General features: G+C 43.2%; 1 protein-coding gene across 1 annotated transcript; it reads right to left on the bottom strand.

Annotated features, from left to right (window-relative positions):
* Positions 1-13722: 13722 nt before the first annotated feature.
* Positions 13723-27517, bottom strand: LOC6734237 (protein vestigial). The gene is made up of 8 exons (XM_016167959.2): positions 27367-27517; positions 25496-26383; positions 20586-21066; positions 19506-19883; positions 14758-14849; positions 14381-14574; positions 14247-14308; positions 13723-13915 (listed from the first exon to the last, which is right to left on the bottom strand). The coding sequence occupies exons 2-8, from the start codon at positions 25589-25591 to the stop codon at positions 13857-13859; spliced, it is 1362 nt and encodes a 453-aa protein (XP_016027288.1). The 5' UTR covers positions 25592-26383; positions 27367-27517; the 3' UTR covers positions 13723-13856.
* Positions 27518-27992: the final 475 nt, after the last annotated feature.

Raw genomic sequence — 27992 nt, 5'->3', positions numbered from 1 at the left:
TTTCCGACTGGAATGTCGGACTTTTCGACATATACAAATTTCGGCAATGCGACTGAGGGACGGGGGTTGTGAGCGAAATGAAAAATGACAACGCAGAGTCGTCTGTCCTTCGTCCTTCCGTCCGCCGTCCAAAACGTCGAGTGGAGTGAAGACCGCACGCACTTTTGGCAGCAGGAGCGGAATCAGGACTCGCTGTATGCTGTGTGCTGTCCCCGTGATCCTTTCACTGCACATCCTTTTGATGCCGAGGGTGCGAAACGTTTGAATGCGAAATTAAATGATAAAAGCAAGCAGTGACACACGCACAACACACTACACACACAACAACCGAGTGGCTGAAGGTCGAGCACCTGTTTTATTAAAAAGCAAATAAGAGAATTTCGAATGGTGGGGGGGGGGGGGGGGCAGGAAGGAAAAGGACCACCGCAGACAGCAGAGGGCAATGCGTCTGAGGCATTGTTAATAGTCGGATGATGTGGATGATGGTGATGAGCATGGCTGGGACTGGGACTGGGAATGAGGATGGGCTGAGGAGGATGGCGGTGGTGGCTGCATGTCCTAGATGAGCGGACTGAGCTGGATGTCTCACCCCCACTCTCGTCCTTGCGCCTTCACCCCTCGCAGCTATGCCGTTCTTGCGGACTGTCAAGTGGTTGGCGTAGCATAATAATTGTGCATATTTGGCTTTTTAATAAAATCTAATCGTCATGGCATCAGGAGCTCATGGACACCCGGCCACGCAAGGGGTGGCGCACAGTTCCAAAGGGGGAGGCGGCAATGAAATTTTAATTAAATTTAGCCAAACAAACCCCATGAAATCCGATGAAATGGGGGGCACTGAGGCGCATCAGCGTTCGATATTGATTGAGCACCACAAATGTCTGGCGCTTTATGAAATATGGCTGCAATGACCAATTACCTCTATTTATGGCCAAATAATCTTGGCTTTTCGCGCTTAAGTGAGGCCATCACTGGGGGGACTGAACAGATGGTCAGGTTGGGCACAAATTCAGGCCAACACATTTATCTTAATGGTGCTGGAAGGATAAAGAAACTAGCAAAATAGAGAAATCTAAACTGAACTTATTAGATTATGTTCTTAAAAGTTTTTAGGATTTGATATATTTAAATAACCTAACTGGAAAATCCCTTTTCAACCCTTTTGAAAGTTCTCAAAAAATGAATTTGATTTCTTCACATTACATAATGTTGCTTAAACAATTTTGACTGCGGTACCAACTGAAATGCCAAACATGAAAACTTGCGAATTGAAATTCAGTTTTTCTTATCGAGGGGGCCCAACAACCGAACAACCCAACAACCACACCGGATACTGAGGCAAACGTGATGATGCATTTAAGATTCTTCCGATTGGTCATTATCGTCTGGCATTTAATGTTGGCCTCGTCTTCGACGGACGGCGTTTTTGATTGATCTACTCATTGACGTTGCTGCCCCAACCACTCTGTTCCACGCTGGTCCACTCTGGTCCGCTCCATCCTGCCGCAGCTACTCGGAGTCCTCCGCGGCCTCCTTCCCTGCTGGATTTCTGGAGAAGAAAGGGGCCAGAAGACACAGATGGCGGCAGTCGATAAGCGAAGTGGCGAGTGAGCAAAAAGTGCAATGGCGTTGACAAAATGGATGATGGGGCCCAAGGTTGCGCAAGTGCATCTCGTTTTTCTGCAAAGGATCGCGGTTCAAAGGGGCAGCTACCGAACGACTTGATAGAGTTGTACACCGAATAGATCGCGAGATCTTTTGATTTTATGATTATTGGCGAGGAAATTTCTTATTCAGGGATATTGAAAATCAAGGGGCTTTAGTGCTTAAAGTTAATGTTTCTATTAGCAAAAATAATGCGGCTTATTGAGCAAAATCTTCTATATATATATATACTCTTATATAATACTCTTATAACTCATTTCTGGACCAATTAAATTTTCTCATTAGGCTTGGAATCTGTCACATCGAAATGGAATGCTAGTGGTTTTTGAGCACTCCCGAATGACCAATTTTTCTAATGATTATAAGAATTCTTATTCTCCACCTCTTATTTATTACGTTCCTCTCTCTTTCTTTCATCGTTTCCGTCTCTTTCTTCGAATAGACGAAACTGATCATCAAAAATGCGCGACGTCCAAAGCGTTTTGCAACTTGCCGCAGTAGCAGGGGCAACAACAGCGGCATCAGCATCTTGCAGTTGCATACCCCGGCGTACACAAGAGGCATCCCCCCTCCCCTCACCAATCACACAAACACACTAAGAAGAATTAGTATATAAGATATATCTTTAAGGTGCCTTCGTTACTAGATTCTTAGCGCATAAAGTTAACTTTGTTGCATGTATGTTAATAATTTGGTTTGCCACCATTAAAGCACCTAAGTCTTCTTAAAGACTGCATTTTAAGTGATTTTATCATAGAATTTCTTTCAGTGCACCCCTTCTTCCCTGAGATATGGAGGGATGTGTCGGCGGTAAACGATTCCCAGGCCTGGAATCGGGAATCGAAGCGATCGTGCGTCATATGAATGCCTCGTGGTTTCTGCTGCTCCTCGTCCGATGTCAAGAAACAAATTTGGTGGCTACTCGTTCTCGATCTCGTCCGTTCGATCGTTCAATTTGGGAGCAGGATCTGGAGGAGCATGGACCGGTGGAGGGGCAGCCGAGGACGAGGGGTTCCGAGGCAGAGACACAACTGCTAACAACTGCATTCGATGCAAGTCGCAGGGCAACAGAATGATAGAGAGAGAAGAGAGACAAAAACAACTTAAAAGCATTTTGCAGTTGAGCCGACCACAAGACTTCATCATCTTTGCGGCTGGAAAATGAGGAAGGGTGGGGTTAAGAGGATGCGAGGTGGGTTAAACGAGTCCGGGGGGGCAACAATTTAATGCCGATGATCGCGGTTGTTTGCTCCCCGGCTCGTTTGGCCATTTTGCCGACGCAAGGAGATAAGAAATTTCGCGATTTGCTTGGCAATTGGGAAAAACTAGAAAAGCAACAATTTGATTAACAACGCTGGGAGAAAAACCCAGCTGCACAGGTGAGGTGGAAAATCTAATCAAGGCTAAGCTTATCATCATTAAGTTATCATAATATAATTGGCATTACCATCCGGCTTAGCTTGATGCACCTTCGTTGTAGCAGTTATTATAATATCAGCTTGAATATATACAATATGACTTTTTTCTCAGTGCAGCTGATGCGGCTGATTCGTCTACATGTTCTGGTTCTTCTCGGGAACCCACGGGATAGGAAGCGCGCCTTATCAGTGCCCTGGAGTCCGGGCTGTCGCCGCCGGATCGTGTCCGATACGGGGTCTTAGGATTCTCTCGTCCTGACGCTCGTCCGCTCGTCCTCGTCTGCCCAAAGATTGGCCATCGGATGGCTTTGTCTTTGTGCCGCCGAAGGAACTTGGACGCTGCACGGACGCTTTGCCGCTGGCGGCGGAGAGCGGCAAAAACGCACCGAATATCAGGGCCAAAGCGGAGACTGCAAAACAGAAGCGCGCCCGGAATGTGAAAAGTTGGTTCCCATGACTCCATCTCCCTGGGACAAGGCGCTGTTCAAAGACACCGAAATTCATCGTCTCCATCTTCGCTCCATGTAGCTCTGTAGCTTTTGTAGCTTTTGCAGCTCTTGTTGCCCCGTTTGCTCCGCTTGCCCCGCTTGCCACTCGTGGGTTTGTCTCTTCCGTCGTCTGTCTCGTTTTGTATTGTATTTGTAGCTCCGGTTTGGGCTCCGGTTTGGGCTCCCCAAGCCCCCAAACTGCCGCCTTTCCCGTTCCCATCCGCCTCCCCCATCCCTGCCAAGTCAGCCCCACCCACCGCTGTTCACCTCGCGAGTTGTTCGCTGTTTATCAGCGATTTGGAAGCATTCAACACGCTGTTTGAACTAACATAAAAACATATTGAAACATTTGGCATTGCCGGCGATAAGGAGTGTTGGAAAGGGGGGAGTGGCATTGGGTTTACACGGGGAAAAAGGTTTCCAACTGGAATATTTATTTCTGTTAAGTGTCAGAAGTTTAAGTAAAGTAGCTAATGCTCATTACAGGGATTACTCCTGTTAATATATTCGTCACTAAAACTTGTAGTGTAAAGAAAACAGATTAAGTAAGGCATTATAATGTCAAGGATTAATGCAAATGTTTAAATTGTAGGTCATAGAGTATAGAAACCTAGGTTACAAGAAAAGAGTAGTACTATATGTATCCTTAACCATAAGGATTGTATGTCAACGCTAAAAAATCGTGATTTACCTTCGATTCCAGTGCCGAATCAATATCGAGACATTTTCGCGCCGTGCAAAAGCACTCCGTCTTAAGTAGGCACTTCTCACCTCAGGAGTGCCATGAGGATTGGTCCGGAGTTGTTGGGTTGCGGATTTTCGGGTCTGGAATGGGTGGCGTGGGCTTAGCTAGCATACTTCTGTGCGCATTCGCGTCTACCTCAAAGCAAATACTTCGAAAACATTTTCATTACTCCAATTTGTCGTCGTCATCTCAGCTGCTTGGCTGCTCGACTGCTTGTCTGCCTCGTTGCCTGATTTGATTGTCCCGGCCGCCGTTCATAACTTTCACGGCGGGATGTGGAAAAGCGGAAAATCGCAGGCGACACGCGGCAAGCGACGGTCCGGGATGGGAATGGGATGGGTTCAGTCAATTCCGTGTTTACCCGGGTAATGAGCCCCAAATTACCCGTTGTTTCCATGGCAAGCGATTTTCCAGCCAGTTCATCATGGCGACGTCCGCTTGCCGCCGGCTCCTTTCACCACTTTTTGTGCATTCAATTTGCACGGATGTGCAATCGAAAGTTTGTCAAGCTCTTCGGCTGGCCGGGCATTTGACCTTGTTGAACATGCAAAAAAATATAGTGTCGCACGGAATGCCACAAATAGGGTTTATTGGTGAAAAATTGATGTTGTTAGCCCCCACACACCCTACACACACACACACACACAAGAAGGTCAGACTAAAAAGCCCGAACAATGCGGCTGGAAAATTGAGAGGGGAAGTGGTTTTCCACCTGCCGCCTCCCATTTATTGAGTGTCATTTTCCCTTGGAATTCGTAAAGTTTATTCAGAGCAGCTATTGAGACTAGTGGCGTCATCAATAAATCAGATGAAACTAATATAACACTTTTTTTTAAGTCTAACGAAAGGCCTAAGCATTCTGCTGTGTTATCAAGTATCCTATAATTTAATAAAAGCTGGTTTATTATCTGGATTTTTACTTATTAACGAATAAATCCGTTACATAGTTAACTTGTCAAATAAGTGGCTTTCCAGATAAGTCTTATAACAATATATTAGAAAGATTTTTGTTTTTAATTAATTGAAAGTTATTAAATACTGGATAAAAAAGGCATGTTTTCAAATAACTACTATTAATAAGACTCCTTTTACCAAGGAAGCCGCTACAGGGGTTACTCGCTAAGTGAAACCCACTGAAGTGCACAACTAAATTGCGGGATAAGAGAATATCCCCCGTACGTGCTGGCCAGCTATCGTGTTCATTATCTTAACATGCCCCGAAAGGACTACTTGCATATTCGACGGCAAATGCCAAACGCGACCAGGCATCAATTTCAACAGCTGCTCCGGGGAATCCCATTCCCATTCCCAAGCCCGCTTCCATTCCCGTTCCCTTGCCCTCTCCTTCCTCCACCTCCTCCATCCTCTCCTCCACTTCGGCAGTTCGCCACTTCGACAAACGAGGCGAGTGCTGAAAAATGCAAATCAAGTTTCAAATATTTGAACAATAATATCTGTGGAATGCCACCCAAATTACTCACGCAGCTCGAGGGGGAAGAAACAGGACGAGGACATCGGGCATCATACATATTTAAAATGTCGCGTGCTGTTAACTTTTGAAATGCCAAAAATTAACGGAATGAAATGGGGACTCCAACTCCAACTCGAATTTGAGCCCATATATACATTCTAATTAATAGCGGCGGGAGCAGAATGCTTAGGCGAGGGGAAAAAAGGATGTGTGCGGCACACTCAAAAGGCATTAGAAGCGGTCTAGAATCACCAGATGCTGATCCGGCGATCGGTGGTCCTCGCATTCGGAGCTGTCAAATGAATGCATTATGCATATGGAATGAGCAGGATGTCCCTCCATTTGGACAGCTTATCGCGGCCGAAACGGCTACCGCTGTCCGTCGCTTGAGTGCCTCATGCTGCACCTTTCCCGGCCAGTCTTCCAGTTTCCCGTTTGCAGTCGGCCACCGGCTTACCTGATTTACCTGGCCACCGGGGGCGCCGGCCAGAGTTATCGACGACACATTGACAGGACATAATCGGCACACTTGTAGCGGCTTATCTTAATTGCTACTGACCTGCGCAACGTCCAGAGTGCCCAGCTCCCAGTTACCGATTCCAGGTTCCCAGCTACCAGCTACCATCTCCCAGCTCCCAAGGTGCTCCACTTCCATTCACGCGGAGGTTTCTCAGGTCCCGCGAGTTATTTTAAATGCGTTTTTCAAGTGCTTGTCTGCTTAAGAGCGCACAGTGTGGTACACTGACGAAAAATGAGCATATAGAAGTGGTCAAATATTAATCATAATTAAAAAAAAAAGGCCATCAAACCCATTCATCAGTACATGATACACTAATCAGAGATCTGGAAATCCTCTTAACTCATCTATGCTGTACTATTTTTGTTTTTCATAAGTATTCAAGTGTATTAAGTGATCGTTAGCTTTCGAGCTCCCATTGTTCTCTGTGTAGCACCGCGTGTGTCATAATGGTTTGCATATTTGTTTGTTAACTGCTGCTGTTTTCTGGTTTTTCACTCGCTTTTCTTTTCCACTCAGCTGGCATTTTCACATTGCTCAGCTGGGCGTTTGTGGTCATTGCTAATTAAAGATTATGCGCTGCGCGTGTCCCCGATGCATTCCCGGGATCAAATGGGATTCCCCGGATGGCTGATGGCTAAAGTTGATGGCCGGGCTTACCTGGTTGGGTGGTAATACGCGCAGCAGAACTTCACTGGATAGTTGAATACTTCGATACTTGTATAGCTGGATACTTGGATACCTGGGTACTTGGATAGCTGGATACTGGATACCCGTATAAATCGAGTGGTTCTGTAAATGGCTGTGGATTGGCGATTGCCTCGGACTTTGCTTTTGTTTTATTCCGCAGAAGTGTAAATTGCGGCTCAATGTGCGAAATTATCATTACCATATCGGGTTGTCAAGAATTTTAACGGCCATTTCTGTGAGTGTGTGCGAGCTGCCGAGTGTGTGTGTGTGTGTGACAAGCGCAAGCTCATGTAAGTGCTCTCATCGAGTGGATTTACGTGGAATTGCAAGTGCTCGCCCCCTCTGCGACCCCACTCCCGCCCCTGGCCCTCCTGCTGATGGATGAAGCTGCCACTCGCCCGCTCTCTGCCTCTCCCTCTCCCGCTCTCGCACAGGTGGACACCCAATATGGCTATTGAGTTATTCACTTTGACATGCCGGCAGCGACGACAGTGGCATTCCACTCCATTGTGAGTCCACTGGGCTGAGCCGAAAACTGCAGCTGGAATGCGTATTAGCAATAACAGGGCGCATATTTCGTGCACTTTTCGTTACTCTCTTTTTGCTTTTGGTGCTGGCCCCCCATTGACATACACCTCCCCACCCACCATTTTTTATTTTATTTCTATGTGTGGTTTTTCGGGTGTGTGCCTTATAGGTGGATGAAGAATTATGACAACATGGCATACTTGGTGAAAGTATTTAGGAGCGACCTGGCGGTTGCATGCCCCACCGACATTACACCCCCACTTCACTCCCCCTTTGGTTTTAATTACGCCCCTTTACGGCAGGCAGTACACGCACATATTTTTGGTAGAGTGCGTGTGTGTGTGTGTTTGCTTGATGGTGGAGCGGGGAGGGGAGGTAAGCTTAAGGTCAGCTGCGAGTCCTGCGGCAAAAGTCCAACCCTTGGCAAAAGATGTCTGCCGCAGCCACTGTGCTGCTCACTCTCACACAAACGAGCGCACACAGGCAGAAACGCACACACGCACAGTGTACACTGTGGAAATAAACCGGTTTCCTGAGAGCAAGGGGTTCAACCTCTTTGCATTATTGGGCGGAGACTTGAGCTCGCTCTCTCTCATGCCTGAAATGAATTGTTTGTGCCTTGTGCGAATTATACATCACGCCAGGTCTGAAGTACACTACAGTTGTCTCGCTCGGACGCAAGCGGCGGAGTGGCGCGCGAGGCGAAGGTGCGAGCGGGAGGGCCGACTTCCTTGACTTTTGCCAAAATGTTGCAATTGTTCATGGGAGTAGTTAGGTGAATGTGCACGAAAGTGTGGGCGTGGGGGCGTGAGGGAGCGGGTCGTGTGGGGGCTGGATCGCCACCCACCTCGCTCTCTATCGATTCAGCGAAGTGAACTGCATTTGCGGCACTTGCACTTGAATGCATTTTAAAGCGCCCGTAGCAGAGAGCATAGCATATTTTTCCACCAAATTTCAACAATTTCAACAATGCCCCGTCCATTTGCCGTTATGAACTGCATATGTATGTGCGTGCGTGTATGTGTGTGCATATCGCCAGCAATACATATGCACGAATTGCAACGACATGCCTCTGTGTGTGCATTATTAACCAAATATTTTATATTCATCTCTCTGCTGCGCACTCTGCTTCTTGGTTTTTTACCGCATTTTCATGCCGTTTGCCTGCCCATGTGTATGTGTGTTCGTGTGTGTAAATGTGGCTGTGAGAATGTGTGTGGGCGGTGCACAGTGGATTCCCTTTTAATTAACTCAATTTCATGGCATTTTCTCCTCTACGCTTCTTTTTTTCAGCACATATTTCATATCCTTTCCGACGATGTGACGTGATGTGGTAATAAGTTGCATTCTTTTTGTGTATTTGCAATAATTGCCCGGCAAATGTAAATAAAACAACGCATTATCAATAAAAATGAACCCTGGTTGGGGTTTTATCAATTGAGTGTTGATATGCATATTTCGCATATGTAAGTATAATTGAATTTTCACAAATATCCACAGAAATTAACTACAAAGTTAATTTTCAAGAACTTGCAGTGAGAATTTCACAAGCATTAACTCCAGGCTATAAAGAGCACATAAATGTTTAATAAATAATTAAACTTTTTTAACAATCTTTTATACAATTTACTTATACGACATAGTAAATACAATAAACTATTAGCTCTACGATTTGGCAATGATGGTTCTTGTACATATGTACTCGATTTTAATCGAAATTGTAAGAAGTTTATAAAAACTAGATATCCACTAAGTACTTCCATTTCAATACTCATTGTGTACACTCTTCTTTGCGATAAAACTTTATTACGTATTATTTGCGGGTAAGCCTACACCCCACTTAACTAACTGGACTTTTCTTGGAGCAAATTAAATTAGATGGCGCGGAATATTCCTAATACAGTTTGTGTTCATCCACCGTCTGCCTCCGCAATCCAATTTCCCGCAGACAGGAGACAGGAGGCCTAACCCGGATCTGGAACCGGAGCATCCTTTGCCAGGTCAAACTAATAAACTTTCCTTGCTTTTTTCCCGGCTATCCTTGGGCCCGCAGAAACCTCATCTCGTCTGGGGTCCTTTGTCTTGGCGTCCTGGGGCCCCGCCTATAGATATAATTGCTGTTTAAAGGGCCTGTGGAGCGAATGGGGCGAAGGGAAGTGCAAATGCAGCCGACAACTTCAAGTCGAGCATTTTTGTGAATTATTTTCCCATTATGAGCAGATTAAGTTTATTGTGCGGCCATTGGCAGAGTCCTGAAAGAGTCCTGGCAACGCGGGGTATTTTCCGTCTTCCATCTGCGCCGAGTGGAAGTGGGCGGTGTGCAAAATCAACCCGACATCTTGGCAGCTGCTTTGGAAAATTCACTTCAACACACGCACACACTTTCAGACATCCTGCTTTGTTTTGAGGTCCTTGGGAGCTGGAGGTGGAGCTGGAGCTGGAGCTTGTGCTGAGATGAAGAGGACAAAAAAAGGGGGAGAAGAAAGAACGGTCGGTAAGCGGAGGAAAAGTATTTTAACGCGGTCTGAATTTCAAAAGTTTGCCAAGGTAGAACCGCTCGAGGCCAAAACGAGTGGAGGAGTGGGGCTATCACTTGAAATTCCCAGCGATTCCCTTTGAAGCATTTCGTTTGTATGCAAAATGTTGTTTCATAATTTTCATTCTGTTTGCTTAAACGTGTAAATTAGAAAATACCTTCGAGTGAGTAAGGAAACGAGGTGGGGGAGCTAGCAGATATCTTACACACATTAATTAGAATATCAATGGAGCATTTGGTTCCATGTCTTTGTCTCCGATACACAGGAAATGTCACCTTGTACCCGGGCACTTTTGGGAACTCTGCTCGGGACGCAGGACTCTTCGAGCGGGCACAGACAAATAAATCACAGAGCAAACGCCACACAAACTGACATGACCGGACCAACCTACCAGCCAGTCAAATGGAAAGGAGGAAAATGGAAAGGAAACCAACCAGATGCACATGCAACCGCAGGCAGCCCGAAATGAACCCGAAAACCATGGGGAAAGACGGGAAATCGGGTGACGGGGAAATCGGGGAATCCGGATTGCGGGCAGGAAAATGATGTATGGATTTTTTAACGCCGCTGATTGTCTGCGCAATCGCCGGAGCCACATGGAGCTCCCAATGCATCACATCGAACAGTAGCCCCGCTTATTCGGTAGGATGATTCGGTTCCGAAGGATTCCAAATCCGATGCCTGGCTTCCAGCGCCGTAATCAGCGCCGCATGTGGGGAGCATTGGACCCCCAACATGTGCTCAAAATGTGTTGCATCCACAACAGCGTTAATTATAAATTGATTTCTGCTCTCATGCAAACCCACCATTATCTGCAACGCGGCAAAAACAATTCGATTTGGCAACATATTTAGTTCCATCATAGCAGTCGATCCAATGAAAGTTGTTGTATTGGAAAGATTGATAGATACAGTTATCATCTGTGGTACTTCCAACTAGTTGCAATAAGCAAATAAGTTCCTACTAAGCCCATTGTATAACATTCCATTAAAGTACTTGTCATATTCGTCTGTTTTGCATTTCGAAACTTAATTGTTTTTGCAAGTTTATACTAATTTGTCCTAATAAAATCACCATATACCCTATATCCCACTGTTTCCTTAGCTCCTCACCTCTCGTTTTTCCGTGACCCCCACTCCAATCAGCAATTAGCAGCCAATACGGTTTGGCCAAATTTACGAGCTGCACCCGGGATGCCGGAGTACGTGCCAGCAGAGCTCTTCCATCCATCCGTCGACTCATCCATCCATTTGCTCAGCGATTTCTCCAGCGGAGGCGGTGCGATATCTTCTCCCCAAAGACGCTGGGAAAATGTTTTTATTTATACTTTGCGGCCAGTCACGCACATTCGCTGGTCATAAAGTGTCGCCGAGTGGAGTCATAGTTCCCCTATCGAACGGTGGCTCCTTCAAATGGGGGCCTCCAAAAATACCCACGTGCCACACTTCGCTCTTTTATTATTGTTTTCCCATCTTATTTATTATCCAACTTTGGTTGCGCGCCTTTTGTTAACATAACTTAACCGAATACCAAATTGGAAATTTGTTGGCCTCCGCGATTCTTGTTTATCTGGGGTAAAATTAATTTCCATTTAATGTGGCAAACGGTCTTGTTGACACTTGGTCCAATAACCTATGGGCAAACTGGGGTATTCATTTTGTTGGACGTGCCGCTTTTGACGGCGACTATATGGAATTGATGGAGCTGACTAAATAATATTCACTACTTCAGTGGTAAGTACCGATATACAGAAACATATCTTTGAAATACATCTCACCGAAATAGAAACCATGTGCTTTTAACGCATTAGCTCTATATTTTATAGATAACCTTTTAAAACAGTTGATCTTTCTATTCACTCCTTTAAAGATATATTTTTATTAGGAATTCTAATAGCAGAATTTACGCTATAAGCCAAAGTTTTCGATCTCAAATCGTTTGCTTTTTGCACTTTCAATCCGCAACCGAATAGATACAAGACTGCAGAGTACTACTTATCCCTTGGATCGCAAACATTTAGCTGAACTCATTAACACACAATGCGGCCATAAACAACAACAAATGCTACCGACCAGAGTCGAAAGTTGAGAAAAGGAAGGAAGTAGAGCCGCCAAACGGAACCATCTGTCCCGATGGCGAAACTTGAGTGACAACAGCAGCAGGAACATTGTTTTGGCCAAAAAAAAAAATAAATAAATAAAAGAAAAAGGCCAGCAAAAAGAGGTGAATTGAATGAGTTGCGGAGGGAAGTTATTAAAAAGCGATAAACCCAGAGCAAAACGCATTTGGCGAATTGTTGAACACCTTGTGGATGGCCTCCCTTGGCCAAGCGGCCGAGCGCAGTTACCGCGAATTATGGAATTCTTATGCTAAAATAATGGACCCACAACACCGGACTCGGAGCAGAAGTGAAGCCACCAAGCTAGTGGTTCATCGATCAGTAATAAATTTGTTGCGTACACCGGGGGTACAAACCAAAAAACAGAAAAAAAAGAGAATATGGAGCGGGAGCATGTCGCGCGTTTGTTTCATTTCTTTAATTCATGAGCAGGATCGGCGTTCTGGACCAACTGTTCCTGCTCCGCCGATCGAAGGTGAGGTGCTTTGGCCAACTGTTGAAAGTCAATAGTATGGGTGCCCCTCCCCCCCGGTTCATTGTATAATAGCGCAAAAAGCACACAAGCTCGTCCATCCGGTTGAAAAAGAGTGAAATGGAGGTGGGGGAGTCACTGTTCCCGGACAAAGTCACGGTTGCAGTTGCAACGCCAGAAGTCACAGGAGCCTGGCGTCTTATTTATGACTTGTGCCACCACTTGGCTACTATCTCAGATTTGTGTTTTCATTAATTATGCAAGAGATTCCTTTTGGGGATTTCATTTCATTTCATTTCGTTTCGTTTTTGTTTTGATTCGGGTCGTGCTGGGTCGTTTTGGATGATAAATAGCCCGAGATTAATAAGGCGCCTGGCTAAATGGCGTGGAAAGCATTCAAAGTCGACGATTATGAAATTTGGCCGCTTATCTGATTGTGTTTCGTTGCTTAATCGGAATGAAATCATTAGCAGATGGGCACACAAACTAATTAAAGTTTATATCAACTCCAAAATTCTTACCTTTATCGAACCGCTCCCTTAGAAACGCACACTCAGTTTATTGATTGTATTCAAATTGTGTTTGTTTTTTTATTTTATTTATCTTTTTTTTATTGGGTTTTCTGCTTTGCTTTTTTCTCAATTTGATTTTCGTTATCCTAGTTTGTTGAAGTTTGCAAAAATCGAAGTTTAAACAAAATAAATTCTAACTTTGTTGTTGCTTTAAGTGTATGTCAAAGTTCGCGTTAACTATACAAGAAATGTCGATTATTAAACGTTACCAACGCTGATTACGAATACCATTATATATTTATGTGTATATTTATATATATAGTGTATATAGTCATTATTGTATGTGTCTAAATTGCTGATATGGGATGCTAAACTTACAAAATCAAATTACGCGGAAAAAATGGTCTCGAATGCGCGAAAAATCGTTTGTTTACAAGGTGTTTTTAAGCTTACGAATTATAGTTTAACGTTAAACATTATGGTAAAATTAAATTAAATTTCAAAATCCTTTGCGTTTGTTATTGTTTTGCTCACACAGAAACACAGACACTGCAGTTTTGCTTAAGAAGCGCTCTCAAAATCCCGACCCAAAGTCGCACATTGTATTCGATCCGGGGTGACGTCCTTAGATCTTCCAGGACACGGTTTATACACTCGCCGAAGGACCTCGGCGCCCTCCATCGCCAGGTGGCGTTTAGAACCAGTAAAGATCCTTCGACGATTCCTGTACTTGCGCCACCTGCGCTTCCAGGCCTGGAAAATAAATAGGATGGGTTTATAAGAAAACTTCATATATTGCTATGAGATATCAGCTTTATATATCTATGATTAAGGTAATATATATATAAAGTAATTTTAATCAGAAAGGCTTGCAAGTTATCCTTCATATCACGTGTTATAAGTACGAGATACCTAAGTACTTTAAAAAAATCTTCCTTACGATTGAACTACACTTATGTGAACACATATTATCCTAAATTATGTTGTATATATCACCGCTTAACTAATATATTTGTCCCTTTGAATTGTTTCTTTTTCAACGACATACATATTTAGTAAACTAAAACCCTGCTCATAGGCTCACCTGCCATTGTGGGATAGCTGGAGTACTCCAGGGCGTGGGCCGTCTGCTGGTCGTGGTGCAGCCTGTAAGACACGAGAAGCCGGCGAGAGGTCAGGACGTGGTCTGTGTGTTGCCCGATCGGGGGATCTACTCACCTGGAACCGTGGCTGGCGTACTGCTGGGGCAGCCTGAGGAGACTGCCGTACTGGGCCATGTTGTGGTGGTAGGCGTGGGCGTGGGCCGCATGGGCGTGGGCTGCGTGGGCATAGGAACCATAGTGGGCCGCATGCGGCACCCACGGATCGGTGGCGTAGCCGGTGTCCGTCGCGGTGCCATACAAGTCGCTAACCTGCAAGCAGATATCCGATCGGATTACAACTTATTTAGCATGGATGTGCAGGAGCGGCAGGATCGAAGGCTCCTTCCAGTCGTAATTGCCTCACGTACCGCCAGCAATCGGCAACTAGCAACTGGCTACTGACCACTTGGACGTGGCATTGTTATTGGTTATGGGTCTTGGGTGGGTGCTCACCTGGTGGTGTGTGGGCGCGGGTATGGGGTGCACGTAATTGCTGTTCCAGAACGACGGTGGGAAATTTCGATTCGACATCGGGCTGCTGCTCTCTGCAATTGCAAAATGGGGGAGTTGTTTAGGGCATACGTATAATGATAATGGTTCACAAGTTATTGTTAAATCGCGCTAAGATTATCAGGACAATGGAGCAAAAATAGTGGAGGAAAATCCTCAAACATCTATTAGCAGGTAAGAAAAATAAAGTAATAATTTCCTTACTTTACTTTGTTCTTAAACAAACACAACCTTTGCTGTTTCAGTGTTGCATGTATCTTAAGATACTACCACTACCTATTTATGTAACTAGTAAAAGGAACCATCTTTTATACAGATAAATTGATAGCTGAAGAAGGTGTATATGTATCTTTTTCATTGAATTTTCGCCAGCAAATATACTCGAAGGAGGTGCTATGCTTTTGCCTCTCGGGGCAATTTCCATTCACTTGGCGGCAATGATTAACTGGCAAGCCGGCAGATGAACGAGTCTTGGGGGATTCTGTGGCTCGGCTACGGGATTGGTTGGACCCTCTCCACGGAGTCCCAGTCTGAATCTCCGCCTCGGTGGCGGCGCCATGGCCTGTTGCAAATAACTAAGCGGAATGTTTTCGGTTGTCGTTCGTGCTCGTTGTCGCGCTGTTGTTCAGGATCATCACTTGTATTAAATGGTTGTAAATCTACGCGTTTATGAAATCGCGCGACGCCGCCAACAAGATGCAGAAGGAGCAGGAGCCGGGCAAGACATCTCCATTATGTGTAATGGAGCTCCCTCAGGAGACCGGGCGCCCAAAAATAGCCACTGCAATTGAGCGGCAGGAGATACCAAAAACTTGCATAGGCTTGCATTTGCGTTGACAACATTCCAAACTCGATTCGAGAGAAAAATATCCAACAACTGGAGAGGAGTTTTGAGGATGCGGACGAGGACGAGGCTGGAGGATGTGGATGTGGATGTGGATGTGCTTGTGGGGATGTGTAATGTTTGTGCTTGGCTGCCGTCGCGATTCGACAACTTTGGCCGGCACGTTGGCGAGTGTGCCATGCATGCTGATGACGATGAGTATGAGGATGCGGATGATGATGGCGATGGTGCGGCTGGGTTACTGAATACTGGATGCCATGCCGCGTGCCTTTTTTTTCCGTATCAGAAGCCAGAAGTCGTCATCATCCCATTGCCATTCACTCACTCGCTCAGCTGAGGCCGTGGAATTCCCATTAATGTGCAAACAAGCAGACTGCCAAAGATATTTCCTCTCCAGCTCCTTCAGTTAGCATTTCACTTTCAGCCAGCGGCTTCAAAAGCGAAAGCCGCACTACCTGTCCCCACCTTTCACCTTTTGGCCTAATGAAGAGAGCGTGGCGATTTATGACCCGATAAGGTTCGATCGCCAGCGTTGACGCATAGTGCGTTCCTGCACAGAGAAAACTAACCTAATCCTCTATGAACATTCTAAATCAAGTATAGAGTATTCAAACTAAAATCAAATCAACAGTAGTTGTATCTCGTTTAAACTTTAGTGAGTTTCTATTCGAAACGAACAAGTATAATCCTTATATATTGAAACTATGCTTTAAACTATTTTTTGAAAGTATGTTACTTATATTTAGTGCACTTTCTCTTTTTATTTTGTTTTTAAAGTAAAATCTAAATTGTTCTAATTTCCTTTAGAGCACAATATTTTTCCGTGTGTCCCTGCACTTGTATCCGTATCTGCAAACGTATCTTCAAATGTATCTGTATCTCTGTTTCGGTTTCGGTTTCTGTTTTGTATTTCGGAAAGACGTTTCTCCTGCCTGCAGCGGGTGCCAAGGAATTTTAAATCGAATTCTTTGGGCATCTAATTAAATGCTCCTCGCGGCAGAGAAACAAAATGAAAATAATACGAAAGACTGCCCTGATGAATCGGGTATTTTTTGATCGAGAAACGGATCGGGAAACGGGGGAAAGCAGAGAAAAGTGCAAGCGTGCCGTTCCTACCGCTCTGCTATCTCGTCATCTTCTGCGATGCCCTCTTTCGGTTCGGATCGGTTCGGTTCGATACGATTCGGTTCGGTTCGTTCTGTTTGGGTTCACTGTGCGGAGCAGTTAATTGAAATGCATTTTAAAATCGTAATGAGGAATCTATGCGGCATTCGGCATTGCCACCGTCCGACAACAGCAACAACAACTGGCACCCAAAGCAACAACATCAGCATCGACCGCATCGCATTCCGGCGACATTTCATAGCACATTCCAACTAGCGATATATACATACATATATATGTACATATATATATATACATCTGGGCATATAGCACATACATACATATAGACGCGGGGCATTGCATTTCGAAAAAAAATGTATATAAATGTTGAATAGTTTTAAGCGCACAAATGTAAATGTTCAACTGTGTGCGCGCTGCTCTCAAATAGACAAATGACCAAAATGAACTTTAAATACCATTAAGCAGACAACAAAAAACGGGCAAAAACAAGAGGCGTAAAAGTAAACAAATTTAAACAAAAACCCATTCGCATTTTAAAACTGTATTTTAAGGGGCAGTTCTAAAATGGGCAATGTGTGCCAGTGTGCGGCAGTTGGCGAAAAAATGCCAACGTCACCCTAATAATAAGAATTTTGCTGAATCGAATCACCCTACTGCATTTGGTGACAACTTGAATATTTGGTTTTTAAATATTTTGAAGTTAGATCTTTATACGAATTTCTGGACTACAAAAGTGATGATTTCTTGGAAACCTAATAAGCTATCCTTTACTAAACTTATACTTTATAAAGAAGTGTTTATTTATCTGAATCATAAATAAAAAATGATATATCGAAACATATCATTTGTCCATATCTGCTTTAATAAGCATTCAACCAAGTTATTTCATTTAGTATTTGCTTATTTGTTGGCCAGTTAATTGGCTCCAGGAAACTTTACTGGCTTTGATTTAAATTTTGGCGAGCCAATCACTGTAAATTCGTAGTTAAGCAGCCTGTGGAAAATTTCCAATTATCGCATAACGAATGGGGGAATTGAATGGAAACTGAATTTTCGCACAATCAAAGTGGTGGCATTTCCTCAAAGCAGAAAGGAAATTGGGCAAATCGGTGGGGGAAAATCGAGGCAATGGCAGCCACAGAAACTCAATAAAATCCCAGGTTTAACTGCAATTGGCGGTGTGGCAAAGGAATATGCCACAAAGTGCTCCAATCGAGGGGGCGGCAACCGGATAATCACCCAGTGGGCGTTGCACGTACGAAACATTAGCATTAAGAGGCTTTTCGACTGCCAACACCTGTTCGGCATTCAAATGCGAGGATAATGGAATAGATTGATTGAGCAATGGACACCAGTTAGCCGAGCAGCATAGCATCGATGCTCATAATGAAAATCTTCACTTGACAAGCCTGAATTCGTTATGGCTGGGCAAAACTGCAACAGGGCAATTAAAATTAAAAACAAAACAAAAAATAAGCAACACACATGTTGGGTTATTTTTATATATATGCACATATATATGCATATATATAAACGTTGATCCGTGTTGCACATAGTGTGCAGCAGATAGACGGACAGGCAAAACAGACAGGCATGAACAAACGAAACGTTTATCTTCATTAAAGGAGGTAATTAATTTTGAAATCGAAAGAACAAGCGAGTGGCAAGTGGCAACTTGATTTATTTGTTTTATTGTGCGCCCGTTTTTGGTGTGAGTGCTTGTGAGTGTTCGCATTCACATTCACATTCACACTCACATTCACAGACATTTCACAAACTTGTGGAGGGGATAAAACAAAGTGCCATCCTAAAGTGTTTTTATCTTATAAACGAATGGCTGACAATGAGTGGAGGCGAAAATTTAAATATTTTGCATAGTTTTCGAACGAAAAGATGTATTAAAGGCGAGCATCTTAATGAAATCTTAAAATTTGAGACACATTTTTATTCGATTTAAATACATGTCAAATGCCCAATATTTTGATATAACTTAAACTTTGGGTACATCCACACACCAAAGCATTAACTTTGCACTTTTAAAAGTTTAAAGGCATATCGATTTGTTGTGAAAACTTCTTCATCATTTTGGAAAGGCTAAATGAGGCTACTGCCCCAACTATATACTCCCACCCCCAAAGTTTACACACATTAACCGACATATTCCCCATCGATACAAGGTCATCAGTTGAGTTTGGGGTAACACAAGAAGTGGTTCCAGACATTAAAACCACTTCACAAAAATGAAAATGGTGTATTTTTCTTTGTTAGATTTAGCCACCTCATTCTTTCCCACACACTAATGCATTCCGAAAGGCATAATTTGCCTGTTGTAAATTTTCCGAGAACATTTTAATAACTTTGCTGGAACTGCTGGCTCATTTTTCACCTAATTATGCCCCCATTTTGGGGGCACAAGTGGGACAGTGCCGCAAATCGAGGCAAACACGCAAACTGACAGCCGGGACAAGTACATGACACGAGCGGTTCTTTGATCACAACTCACTGGAGCCACGAATGAGTGAAAAACGGGTAGGGGGAGCACGGAAAACATGCTGATTATCATCCTGCACTAACACAAATACCAGTTCTTATTTTAAATGCTTGAGAAAGCCTATATAGACTATGATAATTTAAATCTAATTAATTTAACCAAAGGAAAAGTTGTATTATTTAACTCTGATAGAGTTAAATTGATAAGTTATCATATTTTTTTAGCACTCACCTTTAGAATCCTTGTTGTTGTAGTTGAGGGCGCGGGAGAAGTGCTCGTCCACCTGGCTGGCCGTGTCGCCCGAGTAGTTGGTGAACACAACGCAGGAGGCCGATAGATACTGAGCCTGTCCCTGGCCACTGCCGGCCAATCCGCCGCCTCCGCTGCCCATCGGCGCCTCCAGAGCTGGCAGATTCTTGGGTATTGCTCCCGTGCCGCCTCCGTCGCCGCCCCCCGAGCCCGTTCCGCCCGCTGAGGATGGACCGCCCGTCGCTCCGCCGCCACCGTGCAGCGGATGGCTGTGCGAGTGGGCGTGGCGCGGGGAGTCCGGACCGGAGGAGCAGGATGATTCATTATGATGCTGATGTTGTTGGGAGCCCACCAGGCGTGCTGGGAAATCATACAGAGCGAGGAGAAAAGCGGAAAAACTATTAAATAATCGCAAAATAATGGCGAATTCGCCAACGGGAAAAATATGATATAATTTATTGAATGCTAACTGGTTTGGAATGCGAGTGCTTCGTCGGAAATTTCAAGAATTTTCAAATTAATTAGCTACGAGTGTGCGATGACTATCGGGCTTTTTTAACCGCATGAATTTTCAGTGAGCTGCCAAAAAATAAATATTATGCAAACATTGACATTGACAATATCAATGAAAACACGCACATGAAAACCCATAAAAAATGCATTGTTTTAAAGCGAACGAACACGTGCAAACACAGTGTTTAGCTAATGAATAATTAATTACATCTATAGCGACTTTACTTTCATTTTGGTAGTAATACTTTTCAGATTAGTTTCACCTTTGGAGCTGAACTTTATAATGTACTAATTGAGACACTAATGTATTAATTAGTGGAAGGGCTAAATGGGATCGATCTCTAAAGTTAAATAAATCAACACATCGATTTTTAAAAGATTATTCTCATTATAAGCTCTTTCGTTAGTAACTAATTAAGGAAAGTCGCGGTTTTAGTTCCACTAAAGTTAAAACTAAATAATAACTTTATATTCTGATAGTTTGAAATGACTTTTGTAAAGTTTCTAGATCGCCCTCATAGGTGGTGTACCCAAGTGATCCTTGCTCACCTTCAGCTTCGCTGCGCGGCACGATGAGGTCCTCTTCTTTGGTTTGGTGCGTATGCGTGTGTGTGTGCGAGTGCGGGTGCGTGTGTGCGTGGGCGAGGGAGTGTGCGTGCGTCCTGTGCGAACCGTGCAGCGAGTGTCCCGCCGCTCCGCTCAGCACCGGACTCATTCCCAGTCCCACGCTCCCAACACTACTGCTCCCGGGCACCACATTGCTGCCAAGCAGTCCGCTCGCCGGTCCGCCGCCTAGTCCTCCCAGGCCGCCCAGTCCACCGCCTCCGATTCCGCCGGAGGAGCTGGCCTGATTCGCTGCGACCGCCACTGCCGCCGCTGCACTGTTGTGGGCCGCCGCTGCCACCGCCGCAGCGGCATTCGCGCTCACCGAGGGCGGCAGGATGGGGCTGCAGGGCGAGTGGGAGCTGCCCGAGGCACTCGATGAGGCGGCCAAGTTGACGCCCGAGGAGGAGTACAAATCCTGGTTGAACTGAAAATGTTACAAATTATTAGTTTAGCTGTTATCAAGAATTTTAAAGTTAGAAAGTTAAAGTTAAGCGAATAGATTCCTAATGATCAGTGACATTTAAGATCTAAGCAGTCGAGAATGGGTTCTAACGGTTGGATGATGTTATATAAGATTTTATGCAATTTTATCTAATTTTCTAATAAGTTTAAATATGATACCTTTAAAAAGTTTTTTATTCATGCCAAGGAACTTCATACTTAGTTGTTTAAACTTAAAAATAGTAGTGATTCTTATCGGAGATAGTGTTTTCATTTTGAATTCAAATCATTCTTTTAATAGTATTAAACTATATTGTAGTTTGAACAGCTTTAACCGCGCTCCCCTTTGAAACTATATTTCTGGATTCATAAGTGGATATTCCCGGCAGATTCCCGAAAGGCCGGCGACGGGCGAGTAATGAGTTATGAGACCCGTTGCAGCAAATTGAAAATGACACAATAAGAAAATTTATGTTGATGGAAAACGCGAGTGAGGCCATTAAATTTACGAGCGTTTGGCGCATATTATCACGGACTCGGGCCAAGGTTGCACCGCTCCAAATGGGTAAATGGGCTGGGGAAAAGGGGGAGGTTCGAGTTTGGGGAGGAGGTGAACTGAAACTGAAATAGGAGAGCGGCCAGAAGGCGATAATCACGCCGCAATCTTCTGCTTAGCGGACTGTCAAACATAATGCGGCGCTGGCGACGATTTACGAGCAACACCTTCGACCGTCCCCCCTCCTAATGAGCCCATTAGTGGCTCCCTAGCCGATAACCCCATGGCAATCGTTGCCCTGCCCCTGCCCCTGCCCCTGCCCTGCTATGCCACATTTGCAGCCGAAAATCGTTCTAAATTTAAGCATTAACTTCCAGTCGAGCGGGGCGAACCACGACCCCTGCCCTGCTCCATTTCGTAGGCGCATGCCAATTATGATCGTGTCTAAGGGTTAATAATGGGTTAACCGGGCACGAACCATTTCAAGAAGAGTGCAACGCGTCCACGGACAGCAGCCCTGATTTACGAGCCAAGTATCTGGTAGATACAACAGCTGGCCCGTTAGGAGGCATGCCACTTAATTAGACGAAAGCGCTGAGTCAGCCAAAAGATACTTGCTAATAGATACAGATACAAATTGATTGAGATACAGCTGCGGCAAAAGCTGCAGCATCACAGGCACTTGCCGCAAATATGTGGCAGATCGAGTATCTTCATCTGTCACCTGGCTTAAGCACATAATCAATGCGTTCCGCCTTATCGGCCAACACTATCAGCGACGACAGTCCAAATTGGAGGGCGGAATCCTCCGGTTGCGGAACCCGAATCGCGAATACCAAGTGCAGTAGCGTAGGCGAAACAATGCCCAGATACAGATACAAAACGCACGGTCGCAAACGCATCGGCAGATGTATCTGCACGGCAAGCGGCACACAGAAAGAAATATCTTGCATATACATATATGCATCTTTTGAACAAAGCTATAACTTTGTGAAGAGTGCGGTCACATATTTAATTGAAATGTTAAAAAGCGCTGATTCACAGGTATCTATCTTCAAGTTTTAAAACATTGTTTATGGCTAATGCTATTTTGCTAAATATATTTTGCTAAAGATATTTTGCTTAATAAGGTACATAGTTTCATATAAAGGTCATAAGTGCAGTAATCATCATATTCAGTTCAATGTACACACCCTGACCATTAATTAATTTAAACTATCTGAGCAACGTATCATTTTCCCTGTGTACTTGTATCTGTATCTGCTGCAGTGTTATTAGCTGCAGGCGATATTTCGGTTATGCCGAGCAGTCAGACCTTCGATCACACGGCATAAATCACCGGGAATCGCCAGACGAACCAGCGACAAAATTTCGGGCCCCAAAACTTTTGGCTTTTTTTTTTTGGTTTTTTGTTTTTTGAATTCAGCTCCCTGGTTTATCTGCGATCGGTTGACAAAAGGCCCCAAGGATCGAATCGGTATGGTTATGTTATGGCGTTGTAGGCGAGGAGAGCTGCAAGATCGGCAAGAACTAATGGCGATACACACAATAAATTAACCGAGCGGCCGAAGGTTTTTGTTTGTTTATTTGTTTTAGTTTAACTTTAGGTTTCGGGACTGCCTGGCTGGCTGGCTGGCTGGCCAAAGTGTCGAAAGGGCGGACGAGGATTGTGCGTTTGTGGGACGAAATAAACCGGTCATCCAGCTGAGGAGCCAAAGCTGCTGACTCAATCTGCGATTGGCCTTCCATGGCGGTGGAGCAGAAAGGAGCAGAAAGGAGCAACCGAAGCCGCAATATCCAGGCGGGTTTATCGCGGTCCCTCTTTATGGGCATGCAAAAGCATAGAATCAGAATCGTGTCGTATCGGTTACTTACATAAAAGGCCAATTTCGATTTGGTGCCGCGGCCTTGTATAATTGGAACTTGCGACACAAGAATTTCTTTGTGCCCCAGCGGCAGCAGCAACGGCAACTGCCTCATGGATATATTGGCCGCACTGCCACAGCCGCCTTTTGACCATGGTCGGCCGGAGTTTTGGCCCTCGAAACTGGACACTGGAAACCTGGGATCGTGAGAACTTTTCTGTACTTGTCACAGAAATCACAGCGAAATCTTCGAAATCAATGTTAGCAAAAAGCGGGAGAGGCGAAACAAAGCCAACATTGAGTCGCGGAATTCCTTGAAATGTTGCCCCTTTAGTTGGGCAACTTCTCTTCTTTTTTTCGGTTCTTTATTGTTTTCGGGTTTCCCAAATCGATTTGCGTTCTGCGTGAATTCTTATGATTTGTTAGAAGCGTCTAATTATTCAGCCGCCAAAACCGTCCAAACAAATTGACGCAGCCAACACAGTAGCTTTCGTTGGCCTTGGCCAAAAGTGCAAAGAGGTATCCATCAATCAGCGGTGGCCAAGTGACTCATCCTCGGTGCTTTCCCTCCTTCAAGTGCTCCTCCTGCAACTTGTTCTTGGTTAAAAGGAGACGAACGAACAAGAGTCTTTACAAAACGTTTTCTGATTTTCCTTTTGGCCACTCGGTGTTTATGCAAAGCGAGCCACTTTGCGCTGGCTAACAGAAACTTGCGTTGCACAAATGGGATTCCAGTTTTGAATTGCGCTTGCACAAAGAGCCTTTACTATTTAAATTTATATTTTGCAATTACAAATGTGAGCTTAAACGCATGAAATACAAAATATAAGTATTTAAGAACGCTTAAACTACTAAATCATGTCGTTCCTTTTTAAATAATGTTTTTTCTCGATAACTGACATTTTCCATAAATAGCTTTGATTAATTAAAATTCTAAGCAAGTTATTCAATTGCTTCTGTTTAACAGACGTTGTTTCTTATCATTTCAAATAATGGTTTTTACTAAAAAACAGTTATGTCAGCAATTTCAACTACTAACTTGGAGTTACAAAAAGTATGGAGAATTGTAAATTTGGAAATGTTTAACACCTTGGTACGTGCGTTAGCCACAAAAACCACAACGCCTTAAACTCGAAAATTCGCTGGCCAAAAATGTTCAAGATACAAATTTGGTCACCAACACTTTTGCTGGTCGGTTTCAGCTCATTTCTTTGATATTTTATGAAATTAGTGAGTAATTAGTATTTAATAGATCTAATAAGTTAAATAATCTCAAATTGTTGTGATTTCTGTGAGTCGACCTTTATATACTGTGTTGTTTTACTATCTATTAGATTCTTTTCCTTCAGTATTTCTATCAAATTTCTAATTTTAAATCCTTCATTTATTACTTATAAAAAGACAAATTGTGACTTTTATTAATTGAATGGTATTCCTGCGGGTATTTATAGTTAACCTTATACACAAAATAACAACGATTAAAAATGTTTTCATAAGATAATGAACTCAAAATAAACCAATAATTGTTAATATACAATTAAAATTGTCATTTATATTAACAAAATTATAAAATCTTATAAACGGGAACTATTTTTTGAGTAACATCGAATATTAACTTTCGAACTGAATAAGTAAAACTCGTCTGACTAAAATTTCATATTTTTTGTGACCACATTCACATGACTATCATTATTTAATTGTGCTATCGAATTCCGTATTTTAGTTTATTATCCAATCCCTAAAAGCAGCCAAAGCTCAAAAGGATTAGCTATTTAACTATCTGAAACTAAACAACTATTCTTCTTCTGATTGTAAAAATGTAAATTATAAACATTTTACTGACTGCTTGGAGTTTAAGCCAAGTACAAGTCAATTTAAATCAATCTAATCTTTAAAATGTGATGTTTTTTAAGTAATATTGCTTTGAAAAAACTTTAGCTAGCTCTAGGAGTTAGCTGAATGCAGTTGTTTTGGCCTGATTACCCGGCCAAATATTCAAAGTTCGGGAGGCAAATCGAATCGAATCGAAACGAATGGTTTGCGGTACTCACCCTCTCATACTGGTAGAACGATCGACTTGGTCCAGCGCGCCCGTACAGATATGGATAGTAGGCACCGTACATAACTTCGGGGCAGGACACTGCCATTGTCGCAGTGGCAAGCGCACTTGCAACTGCAACTGCCACTCACTGCCACACACACACTGGCACTGGCACTGGCACTGCACTCACACTGGCTCACTGCTTTTGCGGTTTGGCGATGGATGGTAGTTAAATTGGTATTGTCACTTGAGCGGGGAATTGTGATACCAATACGCGTGGTTCCAATTGGATTCGTAATCGTATCGGGGGCTTGAAATTGAATGCTCTCTCTGAGGAGAGCGAGATAGATGGATAGATAGATAGAGAGCGCGCGGGGCGGGAAGGGGGCTAAAACTTGGAGTAATTATAAAACCGGCTTTCAAGTCAAGGCGTGTTTTGGTGTTGTTGTTGTTTTTCTTGTAGTTTTTCTGCAGCAGTTGTAGTATTTATTTCTTTTGTTGGCTGGCAAAATTCCTGGAATGAAAACTCCGCTCGGCTAATTATATTTACATATTGTAAAACACCATCGCGTTTGTATCAGCAGCAGCTATAATTGCTTTTCGTCTGTTTTTTTGTTTATGTTTCTGTTGTTTTTCGCAAACTTCTTTCTATGCATTTGCCATTCCCGTTCGTGGGTAATTTCCTTTTCTTTTCGACTCAGTTTCCTCCCCTCGTCGCTCTTCGACTTTCTTCACTTGCTTCTTTCTTCTTTGTTTGCTTGTGCAGGCAATTGCAATTATCATTTCCACATTGTTGATTGCTGTTAGTCGTTGTTTTCTATTTTTTCAGTTTTTTTTCCCTTTGGCGTTGGAACGTCAATTTCGTTTCTCATCCGCGTTTCCGACGAAGAATTGCCAACTGGAAGGAAAATGGAGAAAAGTGCAGGAGAAGGCATTAACAATTTGCTAATTGTGGTAAGAAATTCAAAGCTGAAGAGCCAATTTCTGGCATTTATGTTAAAACCGACTTTAATGATGTGACTATTTGAACCGTAAATGTGTGTTGAATAGCAATTGCATGTAAACAAACCATCATCAAGTCTGAAAATGGCTATAAAAAACCACAAACGAAAACTTTCACAGCTAAAGTAATAATGATCAAAATAAAAACCAATAAACTGGCTCATAAACAGTTTTATAAACGAAGTGAATAAAAACTTGTTCAATAAATCCGTCGGAAAATAAGAAATTACTTTAATTGGCTTTAATTCTTGGCTTTAGCTTTTAGATATATCTTGAATTAAATCGCAAATTTATAAGCTAACCTGCTTTGTAGAATGGAAATAAATAATAGTTATAATTTTGACTATTTCTTGATGTAATAACGACAGGAGCGAATGCCAAACGTTGAACAATCTATTGGATTGAACACAGTAAAAGCTACTGAAATATATGAAAATATATTTAAGTTCCGACGGCAACAGGAATTATTTTTAAATTAAACTCCGTCGGGACATGCGAATTACAATAACATGTCACAAAAAATATTCGTAATTTAATGAATAATTGTAGCTATGACATATCACATAAAATGACTATAGCTCCATAATGTTCCCGTTACAAAAAACGGAAGCAATTTGACAACCTTTTTTTAATCCTTAACTGTTTAGAGCTTTTCACGTTGTACCTTTTTACAATTCAATTAAAAATTATAGGAACAATATAACCAATTAAGTTGAAATAATAAATTAACCTTAACAATTTTAGACGTTTAGCATAACGTGTGCATAATAAAACAAAATGCAAATCGATAAAGTAGGCAAATTATTAAAATTATAATGGCACCAGAAGGAAAACGACTGTGCTCCAATTAGACATCTCATTTATCAAACCCGTACTTACCACTTGAATGTTTTTAGTGTAATCCAATAAGATGTTCAGTGTTGCTTGCGTATATCAACTTTATTCTCGTTACAGTCCACTTTTGGCAAAATATTCAACAATTTCACAACTCTTGTCAAGGTAAAACTTGACTTAATTTTCGTTTGATCGTTTTTTTGTTGTTGTTAATTTGAATAGTAATTAAAGTGATACGCGCTGGGGAATTCGCACGTGAATTCTTGAGATTTTGGCGCAGGGGCTTCTGCGATTATTTTTAACCGAAAACGAGCAGCAAACATTTGGTCGGCGCACTCAATGAAAATATTTTCGCTAAATCCACAAAATGCCGAATTCCATAAATTCTTGCCGGCCCGAGAGCGAGTGAGAGGGAGGGAGATAGAGCGGAGCGAAAACGAGATGGAGAACGGCACTATTTTGGCAATTGCAGCATCCGCGGAAATCTCTATTTCTATAATTATTATTCTGCTTTGCGATGTGGCACTTGGAAAACAAATGAACTGCACTTGCCGCGATCACTCACTGGGATTTTGGTTTTGTTTCGTTTTAATTTTTCGATATTCTCGTTCACGCTGAAATCGAAAATCCGAAAATCGAAATCCCGCGCGGCGGTGAGAGAAAAACACGGA

This window comes from Drosophila simulans, chromosome 2R (genome assembly GCF_016746395.2).
Source record: "Drosophila simulans strain w501 chromosome 2R, Prin_Dsim_3.1, whole genome shotgun sequence".
Taxonomy (NCBI): Eukaryota; Metazoa; Arthropoda; class Insecta; order Diptera; family Drosophilidae; genus Drosophila; species Drosophila simulans.
The sequence above is the reverse complement of the archived record's forward strand: the minus strand, read 5'-3'. Positions and strand labels throughout refer to the sequence as shown.